The 19,541-nt window shown below is 40.6% G+C and overlaps 1 protein-coding gene and 2 pseudogenes across 2 annotated transcripts in view; 1 reads left to right on the forward strand and 2 right to left on the reverse strand.

Annotated features, from left to right (window-relative positions):
* Positions 1–19,541, forward strand: part of SLC9A8 (solute carrier family 9 member A8) — a 99,777-nt gene that overhangs the window by 37,313 nt on the left and 42,923 nt on the right. For both annotated transcript variants that reach the window (XM_058287219.2, XM_058287220.2), the window contains 2 exons: positions 15,843–15,944; positions 16,956–16,990. In XM_058287219.2, the coding sequence (XP_058143202.1) occupies positions 15,843–15,944; positions 16,956–16,990 (137 nt within the window). The remainder of the gene's footprint in view (positions 1–15,842; positions 15,945–16,955; positions 16,991–19,541) is intronic.
* Positions 5,721–6,639, reverse strand: LOC139437504 (kelch repeat and BTB domain-containing protein 8 pseudogene; annotated as a pseudogene).
* On the reverse strand, positions 6,861–7,882 carry LOC139437568 (kelch repeat and BTB domain-containing protein 8 pseudogene; annotated as a pseudogene).

Raw genomic sequence — 19,541 nt, forward strand, 5'->3', positions numbered from 1 at the left:
GGTAACCTGTGTTCTAGTTTCTGACTCTGAGTTTTCTTATTCTAATTATTTCATATCAGCAAGATCATACAATATTTGTCCTTTTGTATCTGGCTTATTTTACCCAACACGATGTCTTCAAGGTTTATCCATGTTGCCGCATATTTCCGAACTTTTTCCCTCTTTATGGTTGAATAATATTCCACTGAGTATATATACCACATTTTGAATTGGTTTATGCAACTGTGGGGATGGGCAAGTCCAGATTCTGTAGGGCAGGCTGCAAACTGGGGACTCCAATGAAGGTTTTCAGTAAATTCCCCAGGAGAAGCTGACTGACTGAGTAGCGATTAAAATTCTCCCTTCTGACTGCTGAAATCATCACTTTTCCTTTTAAGGCCTTCAAACTGATTGGATGAGGCTTCTCTCATTGTTGAAGGCAGTCTTCTCAGTTGACTGTAGATGTAATCAGCCATAGATGCAAACATGTATGAAATCATGGATTTCATGATTTTAAAACTATAAAATATCATCACAGTAATAAATAGACCAGGGCTTGCTTGACCAAACAACTGGACACCATAATAATCTGGTCAGCTTGACACAAGAATTTAACCATCACACCAGGTCATATGGTAATTCTATTCTTAACTTTCTAAGGAACTGCTCAGTTATTTTCCACAACAGCTACACCATTTTATATTCCCTACCAGTAATGAGTGAGTGTTTCTATTGCTCTATATCCTCTCCAGCACTTGTAATTAAAAAAAAATAATAATTACCATTCCAGTGGGTATGAAATGGTATTTCATTGAATTTTGATTTGCATTTCCCTATTGACTAATAATGCTGAGCATCTTTTCATGTGCTTTTTGGCTATTTGTGTACTACCTTTTTTGGAGAAATACCTATTCAAGTCTTTCGGCTTTTTTTTTTTTTTTTTTTTTTTCCAGGTACCTGGGGCTGGTGATTGAACCCAGGACCTCATGTGTGGGTAGCCAGCACTGAACCACTGAGCCACGTCAGCTTCCCTGAGTTGTTATTTTTATCATTTGTTTTGCTTGTTTTTTGTTTTTTTCCAGGAGGCACCGGGAACTGAACCCGGGACCTCACACGTGGTAGGTGGGTACTCAACTGCTTGAGCCACATCTGCTCTGTTGCCCATTTTTTAATTGGGTTGTTGAGTTGAAAGATTTCTATATATATTTTGGATATTCAACTCTTAATGGATATGTCATTTCAAAATTTTTTCTCATTGTACAGGTTGTTGTTTTACTTTCATGATAAAGTCCTTTGAGACACAAAAAGTTTTAATTTTGATGAGGTCCCATTAAAACCATTGCTTAACACAAAGTCCTGAAAATGCTTCCCTATGTTTTCTTCTAGAACTTTTATAGCTCTGGCTCTTATATTTAGGTCATTGATCCCTTTGAGGTGAATTTTGTATATGGTATAAATTAGGGAGCATCCACCCTGATTCTTTTGCAAATGGAAATCTAGTTTTGCCAGCACCATTTGTTGAAGATAATATTCTTTCCCAATTAAGTGGTCTTTGCTCCCATGTCAAAAGTCAGTTGACCATAAATGTGACCTCTCAGTTAGTTTCTATTGGTCTGTTTGTCCTTATGCCAGTACCATGCTGTGGTTCTGTTTTTTTGTGTGTGCTTGTTTTTGTTTTCAGTTTCAATCAGAAAAGGTTTTATTTTAAGAAACAGTGGCAGGGAATGGATGTAGCTCAAGTGGTTTAGTGCCTGCTTCCTTTGTACAAGGTCCTGGGTTTGATCACTGGTACTTCCTAAAAAAAACAAACAAACAAATGAAAAACTAGCTCTCATTGGGGAGTGGATGTAGCTCAGTGGTTGAGTGCCTGCTTCCCTGTATGAGGTTCTGAGTTCAATCATCCCTGGTACCTACTAAAAAAAAAAAAAGAGGGAAGCGGATGTGACTCAACTGATAGAGCGTCTGCCATCATATGGAGGGTCCAAGGGTTTAATACCCAGGGTCTCCTGACCTGTGTGGTGAGCTGGCCCATGCACAGTGCTGCCACGCACAAGGAGTGCCATGCCACACAGGGGCATCCCCGCATAGGGGTGCCCCTCGCGCAAGGAGTACGCCCTGCAAGGAGAGCCGTCCCACGTGAAAAAAGTGCAGCCCACCTAGGAGTGGTGCTGCACACACGGAGAGCTGACACAGCAAGATGACACAACAAAAAAGATGCAATTTCCCAACACCGTCTGACAATGCAAGCGGACACAAAGGAACACACAGCAAATGGACACAGAGAGCAGACAGTAAGGGATAGGGGAAAGAAATAAATAAAATAAAACAAAGAAACAATGGCATTGGGTAAAAATGCAAAACATTGTGCAATTAAGGCAAAATGTCTACAACTTCCTCCCATAGAACTACAGTACTTACTACATACCTGAGCACTGAACATTGAATGCCGTTTTATTTTTTTATTTTATTTTTCAAAGATTTATTTTTAATTTATTTCTCCCCCCCCACCCCCAGTTGTCTACTCTCTGTCTATTCGCTGTGTGTTCTTCTGTGTCCGCCTGTATTCTTGTCAGCGGAACCGAGAATCTGTGTCTCTTTTTGTTGTGTCAGCTCTCGGTGTGTATGGCGCATACTCCTTGCATGTGGGGCTCCCCTAAGCAGGGGACACCCCTGCATGGCACGGCACTCCTTGTGCGCATCAGCACTGTGCGTGGGCCAGCTCACCACATGGGCCAGGAGGCCTTGGGTTTGAACCCTGGACCTCCCATGTGGTAGGCAGACGCTTTGTTGAGCCAAATCCACTTCCCTGAATGCCATTTTAAATTACTTTGCATAGAGAATCCGATTCCTTGCAGATCGCATCCACTTTATCTCTTGCACCAGTGAAATCAGCTTGATGCTTAATCATCAGCCTTGTAGGATAACAGACAATAGAGGTGGGAAATAAAAAAATACAATTTCTTCTTTCCTGTAACAGTTATACCAAGTCCAGTTTTCAATGGTAAGAAAATATATAGGAAAGTGCTATATACATTCTTCAAATGTAAAAACAAAATTAGTGAGCTGGCATTGGTTAGAACTCAAGTTTTTTTTTTAGGGTCTGGGGACTAGGGATCGAGCCTGGGACTTTATAGGTGGGGAGTCGATACTCAACCACTGAGCCACATCAGCTCCCCTGAGTTGGTTTTATCATTTGTTTCGCTTGCTGTTTGTTTTTCTCTTTTCAGGAGGCACTAGGAACCAAATCCGGGACCTCCCATATGGGAAGCAGGCACACAACTGCTGAGCCACATCCACTCCCAGAACTCTATTTTAAATCTACAGTAACCATTGTGTCTTTTAGTGTTCTCATTATACTATGCAAATATACCTTAACTATCTAAACATAAACACATCACTAATCTTATTTTCTAGGACCTCTTCTGAAATAATTTTAAAAGTGGCAAAATGTCCCAGCTAAATAATTTACAAATAGTTCATACAAAATTCAGTATATATTCTATTTCCATAGCAAATCCTAAGCTTTGACTTTGATACACTATACTTAGATCATACCCTCAACGTAAATTGTTTCAACAAAAGGATCAACTGTTGTGCAGATTGACAGAATAAATCTACTATAGAATTAACCGCAGTATATTGTATTCCTGTATATCATACAGCATATACATATAGTTAACCCAATGTTCTATGTCATGTTTTCAAGTAGTTCATTTTTCTAAATAAATATTGATTGTCAAAAAGTGGCAGGAAATCTTAGATAGGTAATGAAGATTTCAAAAATAAATGATAAGAATACCTCTTGTAAAAGTTAGCTATTTTTTTTCCTTCTTCTCAGCACTACAATACTGTAAAGAAAACATCACAACGCTCACAGAAACAGCCCCCAAACAGCATGAAAATAAAACAATAGAAGATAGGGAAAAACTGGGGAGGAAAATAAAGCTTATTGGTTGACTAAGTTTGTAAAGAGATTATAGACACACTGTCAAGGCCAATTTAAAAAAACCATATATCTAGCTTTCTAAGACTAGATCTAAAAATGTTAATTCTATTAATACTATCCACTTTAAATTATGCTTCAGAAAACTTTCCCTACTTGTAGAGGTCTATGACGGGCAGTTTGGAAAGTTTCTGACAAACACGGTATGTTATGCAAAGAGGCAATGTTTTAAATTTGTTTCACAGTATAGGATTACAATTTGTACAAGATTTTAAAATACAGACTATACCAGTTTGCTTTCTTTAAGAGAATAAAAGTGTTCTGGTTAAGGACAAACTGGGCTATACTTAAATCTTTTATCAATTAATCTAAAGCATAGGAAAAAAATAGGCTACTGATCCAAATATCTGCCTTACAGATTAAAAATGAGTTGGTTTGTCCCTCATGTTAATGTTTCTAGTTGATTGTTAGAAATTCATCTGTTAAATATGAAAAATGATTGGGTACCTATAATGCTATGGTTCTATTCACTTACTCTTTTCCTTTTCAATCACCTTCAGCTAAGTAATTATCCTAGAACGAAGTTTCAATGGGAAAACAATATTCATTACTATTAAATGCAAAAATTTTTTTTAAATGAGGTTTTATTTGTTATATGTAACTTAAAAGTCATTAAATTAAATTACTGCAGGAATTTTAAGTTTTGGAAAACTAAATTTGAAAAATAGGGTTAAAACTTCACATCATACTCTGTGCAGAAGAGAAATAAATGACCTTTCATTGTACCTATGAATGGATAGGTAGAGGATGGAAAAGGAGATCAGACAAAAAAATGGTTAGTTAGGCAAACTGAGTGATATTTTCTAATTTTTCTAAGACTGAGTCCAGTTAGACCAATAACTGGCCATATCTTGCTGTAAGTAGAAAGTCTTGTGAGGTCATAAAAGTTCAACAGGTAAGGTTCTATGGCCATGAAACTAACTCTACCACTTGAAAGATAAGCATAGGCTCTGACAACTTAAGTTAATCTAGCTACACACATGAGTAAACTTATACTAGCACCAACTACTGGTGAACTGGATTCCTTTTCGGGATTTAAAGAAATGAGACAGTGTTAGCACCTAAGGAAGTTATTGATAGAAAGCTCCTACTTCACAACCTTAGCTTAACTGAAAGTTACGTAGGAAACATGAAACGACCAGACTAAAATTCATTCTAAGTCTGATTTGTTTTTCCTTCAGTCTACTTTAACGGAACACATTTAATTCTCAGTACATTTGAAGACAGTACTTAAATAAATATATGTGTATATATGTATATATACACCCACATATATAAATATTAAGAATGAGGATCTAAGTTAGTATTCTTCTTTGTTGAGAGGTCACAGTTAAAGTACTAACAATATTGTCTCAGATTATTACCCATATTTAAAATAGTCACGTCAAACCAATTTGGATGTCTGAACCCAGTAATACCCTATCTGCTTTTATAGGTGTGCGTAGTTGTCTTGGTGCATCTGGTATCTTAGTGACTATCACAAAATTCTAGAATGCTATGGTTACTGTTATACCAGGAAAAAAATGCAGATAATTGCACTTTGTTTCCTTGTCCTTATTGAAATGAAAGCATCATCAGATGAAAACAAATCCCTCCCTGTGCTATAATCTTTAAGAGCACCCATTCCCGTGTAGAAAACTCTCTCAGCTTTCTTAAATACTGACAGCACTTCTTTGTAGCATAAGACATGTTTCCTCAAATATGAGATGCTAGTGAACCTGCTAAGGCCTGCTACTTATTAAAGAACTTTCTGAAGACACTGAGGATACAGTTTAGCAAAAGCACATTCAAAATGCCGGCCAAGGTCCCAGAGCTGATCTGGGGTCTCCTACACTTTCATCCACCGGTCAGCAGTGTCAACCTATTGGTAAAGAGAATTTTTTTCTACTGGTTCTGAAGACATGTTCTTCCAGTGGCCACTTGGGTAGCTCAAACAAATGGAGTTTATTCTGGAAAAGGACCAGTTTAAGTGAGCACATGGAAAGTCCTTCTTGTGAGTTCATTTATTTAGTTTGGTATCATAACCTCTGCAGTAAACGTACATGGGTGATTTCCCAGATTCCAGCTATGTAGTAGAGTCCTTGTAAACAGCTGCTAAGCCCTGGATTATAGGTACAGTCATGGGAGTTAAAAAAAAACAAAAAACCCAAGTAGCCTTTTTGAGGCTCATAAACCAGGAAAAATTCTCCCTGTAAAACATAGATCTTCTCTTTTTACTCCACAGCATTATGAAACGCCACTACAGGCATTGCATAAACAGTTGTCCAACAATCTTCTCTACCGTTATAGCACTCTACAGATTTTAGTGAGTTTCTCCATCACTTTTGTAAACACAACCTCCAGTTGCGTACATTTTTACAACAATGATAGGCCAATTTGCAGCCTATTCTAGTTTGAAGCAAGATGGAATGGTCGTACATCCAGAAATCATTTTCTGCCTTATGGATAAATGTCATTATATGGTGATATAAGCATCCCAGCTTTTCTCAGGGCATTTGGTGGTTTGCATAGTTTAAACACACTTCCTGTGATTATATCTAGACAAGGCACTGTTTGCTTCTTTCCTGTTTGTGGGCAGCATCAAAACATATGATCATTTAAGAATCAGTCATTCCTAACTTCTGTGTACAGCAATTAGTATTGAATGTTCCCTTTTTTTTTTAAGATTTTTTATTTCTCTCCCCTTCCCGCCCGCACCCCCCATTGTCTGCTCTCTGTGTCCATTTGCTGTGTGTGTTCTTTTGTGTCCACTTAGATTCTTGTTAGTGGCAACGGGAATCTGTGTCTTTTTTTGTTGCGCCATCTTGCTGCGTCAGCTCTCTGTGTGTGCGGCGCCACTCTGGACAGGCTACGTTTTTTTCGCCCGGGGCGGCTCTCCTTACAGGGTGCACTCCTTGCACGTGGTACTCCCCTACGCAAGGGACACCCCTGCGTGGCACCGCACTCCTTGCTCCCATCAGCACTGTGCATGGGCTAGCTCATCACATGGGTCATGAGGCCCTTGTTTGAACTTTGGACCTCCCATGTGGTAGGTGGGCGTTCTATCAGTTGAGCCAAATCTTCTTCCCTTGAGTGGTCCCATTCTACCCAGCTTTTGGCTATAACCTGTGCAAACTAAGGTGGAGTTTTTTTCTATAAAAGTGTCTTCCATCTGAGGAAAATGTGTGCATTTGGCAAAAATTTCTGGAGGTGCACTTTCATTCTGTTTATGTTCAGACCACCTTATAATGCTTTCATAAATATGCTCTTCTTGGTCTACATTTAAATCGTCACTGTCTAGTGTACTTACAGGTTGGTCTTTTGTCAACCAGAGAAACTCTTGTTCTTTGGTGACACACAGAAACTTTCTACGAATGTCTTCTTTTGATTGATGTCCAAGTTCCTGATCACCATAATGATCAGCAAAGATGAAAACCTCTATAGAATTTTGTGGGTCCAAATGACTGATCATATACTTAGCACATTGGTCTTGAATGGAAGGAATCTGGAAGATGCTACCTGCAGTGAACAAAGCCTGAACATTGGCTTCTGTTAGAATATCTTTGGAGGTATAAGCATAGTTCATCATTAAATCCATTGACTCCTCTTAAGTGCTGACTGTTTGAATTTCTTTCTGAGTACTTTCTGTAAGGCCGCTAGCGAACATGGGTCAGAAGTAGGAGCTAATTGCAGCAAGAATGTTTCTGTGTCATGAAAATGTTTTCCCATGATTCACTTCTGCTAGAGTGTCTTTATCATGGGTTGTTTTCATTTGCTTAAGAATACTGCGAGCATGGAAGGGATCCATGGCTTCGTTGGCTATATCTGAAGATGGAATTCCATTCGGTGTTGGGAAAGACTTAAATCTGACGACACAGCCATTTCTCAATGGCGCTCGGGATCCAGCTTTATAAAGAGGAAATGTCGTTTTGCCCATGCTGGGTTTTTTTTTTTTTTTTAATGGTCAAAAAACTTGCATATTTAGAATTAGCCAGCTGGACTCAGTTTAGATGGTCTGTTTTGTTGGCATCATCCAAAGCATCATAGTCATGAGCCAGTCGAACATATTTGCCTTCTCTCCATCAGGCCTGACCAGGGTGTTGACCTTGGCCACATCAATGTCATAGAGCTTCGCAGCTTGCTTGATCTGGTGCTTGTTGGCCTTGGCATCCACATTGAACACAAGTGTGTTGTTCTTTTCAATCTTCTTCATGGCTGACTCAGTGGTCAGGGGGAACTTGATGATGGCAGAGTGGTCAAGCTTGTTTCTCATGGGCTGTTTTTCTGAGGATATTTGGGCTGTCTCCAGAGACGCAGTGTCTTAGGCCAACGGAAGGTGGGTGACATGCAGGTCTTCTTTTTTTTCTGGCTATGGATGCCTTTTAGTACTGCCTTCTTGGCTTTCAAAGCTTTTGCTTTGGCTTTGGTTTGGGAGGGACAGGCACTTCTTCACTTTCAGCGCCATCTTTGTGAAAAGGCTGGGGTGGTTTTTTTTTTTAGGTTTTTTTTTTTAAGGACCTGGGGGCCAGGGATTGGGCCTGGGACCTTTTATGTAGGAAGCCAGCACTCAACCACTGAGCCCCATTGGCTTCCCAGAGTTGGTTTTTTCATTTGTTTTGCTTGTTGTTTCCCTTGTTTTTTTCAGGAGCCAAACCTGGGACCTCCCGTGTGAAAAGCAGGTGCTCAATGGTTTGAACCACATCTACTCCCCACCCATGCTGTATTTTTTCGTTTGTTTTAAGATTTATTATTATTATTTATTCCCCTCCCCCCAGTTGTCTGTTCTCTCTGTCCATTTGCTATGTGTTCTTCTGTGTCCACTTGCATTCTTGTCAGCAGCACTGGGAATCTGTGTCTCTTTTTACTGTATCATCTTGCTGCGTCAGCTCTCCGTATGTGTGGCGCCACTCCTAGGCAGGCTGCGCTTTTTTTCACGCTGGGCAGCTCTCCTTACGGGGTGTACTCCTTGCACGTGGGGCTCCCCTACGTGGGGGACACCCCTGTGTAGCACAGCACTCCTTGTGCATATCAGCACTGCTCATGGGCCAGCTCATCACATGGGCCAGAAGGCCCTGGGTTTGAACCTTGAACCTCCCATGTGGTAGGCGGACGCTCTATCCATTGAGCCAAATCTACTTCCTGATACATGCTGTTTTGATTACTGTGGCTTTTTAATAAGTTTTAAGATTGCGAAGTGAGACCTCCAACTTCATACTTCTTTTGCAATATTACTTTGACCTTTCCATATAAATTAGATGATTGGCTTTTCTAGTTTTGAAGTTAGGTCTCTGATTTGAAATCTTCCTTCTTTTTTAAAGTCAGATTTAAGAGCTGTAAATTTCCTTCTCAGCATTGTCTTTGCTCCATACCATAAGATTTTTTGTTTTTTTTTTTAAAGATTTATTTTATTTATTTTTCTCCCTTCCCCTCCCACTCCCCTCACCCCACCCTGCTGTTTTTACTGTCTGTGTGCATTCGCTGTGTGATCTTCTGTGTCTATTTCTCTTTTTTGTCTTCTCATTTTTTCTCCTCTAAGATTCACTGGGATTCAACCTGGGGATCTCTGATGTGGAGAGAGTTTCTCTGTCAGCTGCACCACCTCAGTTCCTGGTTTCTGCTGTGCTTTACCTTGATTCTCCCTTTGTTTCTCTCTTGTTGCATCATCATCTTGCTATGTGACTCACTTGTATGGGCACTGGCTCACCATGTGGGCACTTGGCTCGCTACATGGGCATTGGCTCACATGGGCACTGGCTCACCGTGTGGACACTTGGCTCACCACGTGGGCATTGGCTCACATGGGCACTGGCTCACCACGCGGGCACTCAGCTCACCACACAGGCATAGGCTTGCTGTGCAGGCATGCTTTTTCTTCTTTTTCACCAGGAGGCCCCAGGGATTGAACCCAGGTCCTCCCATATGGTAAGCGGAAGCCCTATCACTTGAGCCACATCTGCTTCCCATCCCATAACTTTTAGTATGTTATGTTTTCATTTGCCTCAAGATATTTCCTAATTTCCCTTGTGATTTCCTCTTTAACCCATTGTTTGTTTGAGGTTACAATGATTAATTTCCATGTATCTGTGCATTTTTCATTTTTCCCTCTGTTATTGATTGCCAGCTTCATTCCATTGAGGTTGGAGGAGATTCGTTGTATAATTTCAATATTTTTGAATTGGAGGCTTGTTTTGTGACCAAAGATATGGTCTGTTCTGGAAAATGATCCATGTGCACTTGAGAAGAATGTGTTTTCTGTTTTGTAGTTTTTGGGTGATGTGGTCTGTATATATGTGTTAGGTTTAGTTGGTTTAATGTACATTCAAGTCTTATATTTCCATATTGATCTTCTGTCTAGATGATCTATCCATTATTGAAAGTGCTGTATTAAAATCTTCTACTATTGATAGAACCATCAGTTTCTCCCTTCAAATCCTTCAGTACAGTAGGACCTGGTTTTATGTGAACTCAACACATGAGAATTCAGATATACATAATTGGCAATTGAAAAATATAAAGGCAGAGAGAGAGAGAATTGAAATTTTAAAAAATTATTTCTATGATTAATTTTTTTAATTTTTATTATAGCGCTTATTTACCTTATTTATTTTAAAATGTATAATAGGTATGTTTTCATATAAGAAATACTTATTAATGGGGTTCACTATTATGCATGATTTTCAACTTATGCAAAGGGACTTGGAATGTATTGGTCTTGGAACATATTGGTCCTAAAGTATTTGCTTCATATATTTTAGTGATCTTCTGGTAGGTGCATATGTATTTATAATTGTTATGTCTTCTTTTGAATTGACCCCTTTATCAGTATATAGCGACCATCTTTGTTTCTCGTAACTTTTTTACTTAAAGTCTGTTTTATCTGACATTAGTATTACAGTTATTTCAGCTCTCTTGGGTTACTACTTGCATGGTATATTTTTTTCATCCTTTCACTTTCAACCTACTTATGTCTTTGAATTTGAAGTCAGTCTCTTGTGGACAGCATATGGTTGGATCATGCTTTTTTTTATCCTTTCTGCCAATCTCTGCCTTTTGACTGGAACGTTTGATCCATTTACATTTATTTATTTAGAGGTACAAGAGCCTGGGATTGAACCCAGGACCTTGTAGATAGGAAGCTGGTGCTCAACCACTGAGCTACATGCGCTCCCCTGAGTTGTTTTTTGTTTGTTTGTTTGTTGCTTGTTTTTTTTGTTTTTCAAAGGCACTGGGGGGCAGAACCCAGGACCTGCCATGTGGGAAGCAGGCATTCAACCACTGGGCCACATCCGCTCCCCCGTTTATGTCCTCCTCCCCGAGACGGCTCCCTCATCTGTCTGCTCATTGTGTCTGCTCATTGTCTCTGTTCATTGTGTCTTCTTATCTTTGTTAGGAGGCACCAGGAACAAAACCTGCAACCTCCCATGTAGGAGTCAGGTGCCCAACCGCTTGAACCACATCTGCTCCCTGCTCGTTGTGTCTGCTCGATCATCAACTCATTGCATCAGCTCATCTTCTTTAAGAGGTTCTAGGAACCGAAACTGGGACCTCCCAATTGGGAGATAGGCATCTAACTGCTGGGGCACATCCACTCCCCCATTTGCTTTTTTTTTTTTAGGTACCTTGGGCAGGGGATTGAACCTGGGGCCTTGTATGTGGGAAGCCAGCACTCAACCAGTGAGCCACATTAGCTTCCTTGAGTTAGTTTTTCTTTTGTTTTGCTTGTTGTTGTTTTTTTTTTTCAGGAGGCACCAGAAACCAAACCCAGGACTGTCCATGTGGGAAGCAGTCACTCAACTGCTTGAGCCACATCCACTCTCTCCCCCATTTACATTTAAAGTCACTACTGATAATGCAAGGCATTCTTCTGCCATTTTGCTATTTAGTCTTTGTAAGTTTTAGATCTTTTTTGTCCCTCGATTCTTCCATTAAGACCTACTTTCATAATTATTATTATTTTTTGTATTGTACCATGTTGAATCCCTTCTCATTTCTATCTGTATGTATTTTTTATGTATTTTCCTGTGGTTACCAGGGAGTTAAAATTTAACATCCTAAATATATAACAAGCATATTTATGCATTTGTGCATTAGCACTTACAGGAATAAGAAGTGATGTTACAAACCAAAAAATGCAATACAATAGTATTGGCATTTATAATTACCCAAATGATTACCTTTACTGGAGGTCTTTATTTCTTTATGCTGCTTCGAACCACTGTCTGGGGCCCTTTCCTTTCAGTCTGAAGAACTCCCTTTAGCTTTGCCTTTAGGACAAGTCTAGTGGTGATGAACTCCCTCAGCTTTTGTTTATCTGGGAATGTCTGAATCTCTGCCTCATGTTTGAAAGAAAGTCTTGCAGGAGAGAAAATCCTTGGTTGGCAGTAGTTTTACTTTAGCACTTTAAGTATTACAACCCATTGGCCCTTAATTTAACTGGGACTCACTTGTACAATAACATGTTGCTTTTCTTTCTTTTTTTTTTTTCCAAAGATTTATTTTTATTTATTTCTCTCCCTTTTCCCCCCATTGTCAGCTCTCTATGTCCATTCGCTGTGTGTTCTTCTGTGTCTGCTTGCATTCTTGTCTGTGGCACTGGAAAACTGTGTTGTGTCATCTTATTGTGTCATCTTGCTGACTCAGTTCTCCATGTGTGCGGCACCACTCCTGAGTGGGCTGGGCTTTTTTCTCATGGGGCAGTGCTCCTTGAGGGGTGCACTCCTTGCACGTGGGGCACCCCTACGCAGGGGGACACCCGTACGAGACACGGCACTCCTTGCTCATGGCAGCACTGTGCGTGGGCCAGCTCACCAAATGGGTCAGGAGGCCCTGGGTTTGAACCCTGGACCTCCTATATGGTAGGCAGATGCTCTATCATTTGAGCCACAACTGCTTCCCAACATGTTGCTTTTCTCTTGCAGCTTTCAAAACTCTTTGTCCTTTGCATTCAACAGTTTGATCAGTATGTGACAAGGCATATTTTTCTTCAAGTTTATCCTGTTTAGTGTTCTCTGGGCTTCTTGATATGTATATTCACATCTTTTGCTAAGATTGAGATGTTTTCTGACATTTCTTTGAATATTCTTTCTGTACCTTTCTTCTCCTTCTTGCACTCCCATAATACATATATTGGTATGCTTGGTGTGTCCCAGAGGTCTCTTAGGCTCTTTTCATATTTTATAATTCTTTTTTCTTTCTGCTTTTCAGCCTGACTCATTTCAATTGTCTTATCTTCAAGCTTGCTGCTTCTTTCTTTTGCCTACTCCAATCTGCTGTTGAAATCCTTCTGGAAAATTTTCATTTCAGTTATTGTAGTCTTCAACTCCAGCAGTTCTGTTTGCTTCCTTTTTAAATTTTCTGTTTATTAAGATTCTTATATTGTCAGTTGATTGCTTTCCCAATATGCTTAGTTCTTTTCCTGTATTTTCCTTCATCTTCTTAAGCATATTGAAGATCATTTTTTAAGTCTTTTTCTGGTTTGTACATGGTCTGGTCTTCTTCATTGATATTTTCTGGATTTTTGTCCTCTTCCTTTTGAAAGGCTATCATTTCCTATTTCTTTGTTTTGTAATCTTTTTGTTGCACACTATACATTTTAATATTTTAAAATATTTACTTTGGGATTTATTCCCTGAGATGTCTATTTTTTTAGTTAATAACCAGCTCATGACATGACAGATTTTCATCAATGTGCTCCTATCAGAAAGGTCCACCCAAGGTGAATGGAAAGTTCTGGGTTTTCCCTTATATTTTCTGGGCCTGTGTCTTGTCCTGGGCTTGGCTTTAGGTGTTCCCTGTTTACAGGAGTTTGAATGCCCCCACTTCCTGGGAGATGGACCTTCTCCCTCTCCTGGGTGTTCTACCTCCAGGCCTAAAGCAGTAAGCATTTGTCTCAATTGTTTCTTACCCTTCTTTCATTGTCTCAAGTTGCAAATTGTAGGGGGCTGGAGGGAGCTAACGTGGAGAGGAGTTTCCCCAGCTGGAAAAAAACCAGGGACCCATAAAGGGAGCTGCTAGCTCCAAACTGTCCTGGAGAGGGACTGGAGGAGGCCAGGAAGGGCTTCTATGGCTCCCCAAAGCTGCACTCTTCTGACCTGCCCAGCAAATGCAGCTCTTCACCTGTCCTCCGCAGCTCTGGGAAAGTGCACAGTCTTTAAGTCTCTTCTGCCACCTTTGTCCAGGGTGTGTTGGAACAATGGGCACCCTCAGAGCTGAGCCTCCAGTGATCCAAAGTAGCTAATGAAAAACCAGGATCAAAGATCAGCCCATGCCCAGCCTGGATCTTGGGGAAGTGGATTTTTATGACCCTCTCAGACACCAGCATGCTATGGCAGGTACTGGACCCCACTGCTGCCTGCCACAAGAGTGGGGGATGGCCTCCAGGAACTACTGTGCCTAGAGAGCAATTTACTGGTTTTACCAGCCCCTTCCTCCCATTCTTTGCCGGATGCTGTACAGCATTCTCCTGGACTCTGGAGTTTCAAAATAGTTGAATCATATTGTTCCTGCCTGCTTTAATAGTTGTTGATTCCTGGAACTTCCTACTCCATCTTCCCACAGTCATCCCTGACAATACTCTTTTGAAATGAGCTTTAAAATATCACTTCTGGTATCTATGCCTTGATGATTTCTGGGCAAAGGAAGTGATTCCTTGCCCACATCTATAATCATGGAGCCTCAAGGCTTCTTGATGGTTGTTCCTAAGCAGAATCCACAGAATTCCAATAAACAGCTTAATTTCCTCAATTTCATTGGAATTTGAAAGATGATGCCATGCTACTTGAACTTAATATTTTCTCTTAAATGCCATGAAGTATAGGTGGAAATGTATTTTTGTCTGTCGTGTATTTAATAAGGATACTAATGGAGTGAAATAAAATTGTTTAAAAGACCTCAAGAGCAAAAAAGGAGTTTCTGATAGTATAACCTATTCATCTTGACAGTCTTTGTCATCCTGCATCTTTTTCTTAATTAAGTTAAAAATTATAATTGTGTGGACTTCAGGCTTCAATCAGACATGAAACCTAGTTAATTCCTTTAGTACATATTTATTGGGAACCTTCCATCAGCCAGGCAGTCTGTCAGTGACTGTCTGAGCAAAAGGAGAAATGGTCATTGCCTTTATCTGGTGGGAAGGATAGCTGTCCGTCAGATAACCCCATAACTAAATGTAAAACTGCATCCCTGCTAAGTGCTACCAGGAGAGGTTTATTGTACATTGAGAACATAGACTATTATCTGACTGGGTCTGAGAGATGAGGGTAAGTTTCCTTAAGGAAGAGTCAAAATGGGCTGAGAGCATAGCACTGACAATCACTAAGCAAAGAGGAAAGAAAAGGGAAGTCGAGGAAACAATGTGTATAAGACTCAATATCTGGAAGAAGCACAACCCCCCACCCCCCAAAGAACAAAAAGCCACCAGTGTGACCAGAATCCAGAGAGTTAGAGGTGTTCCTAGGGGTATAGCTATCCAGGTTTCGGTTCAGTTTTCGCCTTAGAGCAGTTCAAGGATTTGCCTTTTGCAAAGATCAATCTGGAAGCACTTGGAGAGTGGAGAGAAAGGGGCCAGGAATGGTTGTGAGGAGTTGTAAGGAGCTACCGCAATGGTGCAGTTAAGAGGCAGGTGGTGGCGCCCGGGGCTAGGGCAATGGAGAGAAGCAAGGAGTTGTGAGCGAGGCACGGAGGCAGCAGCGACCGGCCTTGGCTCTGCATTAATGTGGGGGTGAGGGAGAAACCCAGGTTTCCAGCTGGCCAGGCAGGGTGGGAGATGGTGCCCTTCACAGAGAAGGAAGCCTGTGAGGAGGGTCAGGCTGGGGGAGCCCATACCTTCGCTGGCTGTACCGGCTTTTCTACTCATTTCTCTAATTTCTTCTCTTCCAAACAGGGTAACTTCTTTCAAAACATTGGTTCCATCACCCTGTTTGCTGTTTTTGGTACGGCAATTTCTGCTTTTGTAGTAGGTGGAGGAATTTATTTTCTTGGTCAGGTAAGAAAAACATCTTTGAAAAACTTGGAAAATTTCTATTCCTGGGGCTAGTGCAGGGAGGGCAGTGTAGCGGACACCTTATGGGGCCTACGTTTCACTTCCAGGGTAAAATGCCTTCCTGGAAGGAGATCCAGACTCCTGGGAGGAATGTGTTAATATTGTTTCTTAGTGTCCTTGAAGAATCCAGTGAATCTTTCCCAAAATCCAGAAGTATTTGACCTTAATTGCAAACCATTACTGTACTAAGCATTGAAATATCTGAAAATAAAGCAGTATACCATCTTGCTCTTCAGATTATAACAATATCAGTTGTGTAGTCAGGGAATTGGAATCAGGGTTGAACATTATTGTTGTGTTTTTGTTTTTGTTTTTTAGGAGGTACCAGGAATCAAACCCAGGACCTCATACTTGGGAAGCAGATGGTGCTCAAACACTTGAGCTACATCTGCCTCCCTGTTGCTCTTGTTGTCTAAATAAAACTTTACATTAAAAAAAATCAAACATGATTCAGAATTTCTTCACTCAATTTTAGGCTGCCCAACTAAAAATTATGTACTTTGGATTTCCTGCCATTGCTAAGCCACTTCCCAGTGCCAGTATTCTGTGCTTTATACGTGTCAGATCTGTTTTCTTCTCTTGCTAGCATTAGGCTAAAGCCCATCTGATTTTCACCTTTATTGCTGCCTCGTGGGCACCAAAATAAATCTGTTTTGCAACCTTGTTTTCAGCTCCTAGTGGTATCAAATAGGAATAAACTATAGAGAAGAAAATCTACAGTTAAATGGGCTTAAAAAATATAACATTGTTTCCATACTTTTTTGGTAGGTGATTGAATGCATGCTTAAACTAAAGCTTAGAAGTTGTATTTATTTTTCAAATGGTTTGGGACTGAAGATTAATGTCCTTATTTGTGTGTAATAAATCACTAATGGACATTTTAATCTTCTTGGCTGTTCTCCAGGGGGTTTTTTTTTGTTTGTTTGTGTATGTCTTTGTGTGTTTATTTTATAGGCTGATGTAATCTCTAAACTCAACATGACAGACAGGTAAGTACTTCATACTGAAATGCCCATGTGACTGCTTTTCAGACTGAGGAAGTTTGCTCTACTCTGCTTCCTGAGTGTAGTAGTTCTGTTCTCTTCTCCTCCTCCTCCTCCTTCTTTTGCTGTAGAATCTGTTTTGCATTAATTGTGATTATAATAATTTGTGTCTCTGAAATGTGTCACATTATATTGAGCAATATCGAAGATTCCCAGTCAGAGCGTTTTTGATTGAAAAGATTAATTTAGTTTAAGCTTTGGAGGGAATAACTGTTTAGTCAACTGCTCCCCTACCCATCCACCCCTATACACATGGAATACATTTCACTGTTGTTCTTTTATTGTTAGGAATCCTCTTCAACTGATTTCTAAGTCTTTTTAATAGTCATAATGAAAAGCTGTCCTCTTGACAGATGGGGAATAGTAGAAAAGGGGAGTGAGGAGGGAATCTTTACTTTGGGGTTCCCACCAAGTAGAGGGTGGAGGGGAGCAGCAGGGCCAAGGGATCTATTGTGCACTTAGCCCCAGTCTGCAGCTACTCTAGTGAGGAGTCAGAGTTGCTATCTAGGAGCCCAGTCCAGGACTGATTTCCGTAATCGGCTTAGCAAGAAGCAACCTAGGCAGTACTCTCTCTGAAGGTAGCAGATCTAGTTCTGGAACATGTATGAGCAGAGTGCTTTCCCCTTTCTGAGAAGTCCAGCAAGATACAGCCTTGCTCGTGTTTCCAGGCCTGCCATCAGATGGCTGGGGATCTAGGTGTGGGCCAAGAGCTCAGCCCCAGGCTCTTCCCACCAAGCATGCCAGAGTTTTCAATCTCTTGCAGCAACTTGGAGACTAAAATCTTGGAGCCCTTTTTATGGGAAACGTGCCTCTGAGTACATCAAGTTCCAATCCCATTTTTGTCTCCCAGGAACGTAAATTTTGGAGCTTTTGTTCTAAGACCATTTTTGATATGTAAACAAGTAGGAAACATCACATTCCTATTCCATAGGAGCTGGAAATAAAACAGAACTGATGCCCTGCATTTATTTAACAAGTCAAAAGAAATGCCCTAAACACTGTGATGTAAAGAAAGGTGTCACAGCATTCAAGCCTTTAACTTGTGGGGGGCACAACTGGTTGGTGACACGGAAAATGCATGGTAAATTTTTTGTGGAATTCGATTAAATTGAGGATTGGGTTCTTGGGGAGAGGCGTAAAACAGTTGTCCCTTAGACCAGCAGAGGCTTAGACCTGCCTCTCTAGTGGAGGCTTTTCCTTCCCTGTCAGAAAGTGACCATTCCACAGATGGGGACCACCCTGAGGAAGATTAACCGGGGGGCGCAAACCCGCAGTGCGGCGATAGAGCACCTAGCAAAGGGAAGCTGTGATTTTGGGGTGACAGTGACAGCTGAGAGAGCACTTGCTGTCTGAAGGGGATAGCACTTCGCAGCTCCAGATAATAATTACCATGTAAGAATGTGGGCCCAAAATACTAGATATTTAAAATATTTTTTTCAAGAGAAGCCAGATTTCTAGATTTTTTTTTTAAAAAGAGAATTTTCCAGTTTTAAAATATTGACAGAATTACTCAGTTTTTCAAACATACTGTAGCAGTTTGATATAGTTTGAGTTCCAAAAATAGATATTGGATTATGTTTGTAATCTGGTCTATTACTGGGCATGATTGAGTTATGATGAGGGCTTTGAGTCCCCTTGGTGGATGGGGACTCACAGGTAAAAGGCATGGCAAAGGACAGAGTTGGAGCTTTTAATGTGAGGGTTTTTGATGTTGGAGTTGAATGCTGAAGCCTTAAGCTGGAGCCCTGGAAAGTAAGCTCACAGAGGAAACAAACACAAGCCCCAGGAAAAGAGGAACCCTGAGCCCAGGAGGAAGCAAGCCCTGGGAAGAGAGAAACCCTGAACCCAGAGAGAAGCAGACAGTGGAAAAGAGGAACCCAGGAAGCCTGAACCCTGGCAGACGTCGGCAGCCATCTGGCTCCAACACATGAAAATAGACTGTGGTGAGGGAAGTAACTTATGCTTATGGCCTGGTATCTGTAAGCTCCTACCTCAAATAAATACCCATTATAAAAACCAACCAATTTCTGGTATTTTGCATCAGCACCCCTTTGACTAACTAATACACATACCATGCAGGCCAAACTTGGAACCTACAGACTCTGCACTACAGAAGACATAAAAATAACTTTGTCGCCCAGATTTCGTTTTAGGGATGTTTCTGCTGGAGAGATGCTTCACTCTTAGTGCTAGTTACCCCCAATCTATCTCCTTTCCATTTTGTTTCCCTTGCCATCTTTTGAGATGATGGAATGAAGAAAACACATATTTAAATTGAACTTCTGGCTTCTAGCCCTTTGAAAGACTGGGCCATGGAGGTATGAAATGGAACTACTGATGGCAAGTTCAAATGATACCTTAGATTCAGGTCTCTTGATTCCATTCATATTTCAAACTTTTTTGGGTTCACTTTCAGAAATACTCTGCCAATTTAGGTTCCCAACCAGGGCTAAATGTGTCATATGATTCATGCAAAGCATATTCCACAACTTTTTAT

Source organism: Dasypus novemcinctus, chromosome 24 (genome assembly GCF_030445035.2).
Source record: "Dasypus novemcinctus isolate mDasNov1 chromosome 24, mDasNov1.1.hap2, whole genome shotgun sequence".
Taxonomy (NCBI): Eukaryota; Metazoa; Chordata; class Mammalia; order Cingulata; family Dasypodidae; genus Dasypus; species Dasypus novemcinctus.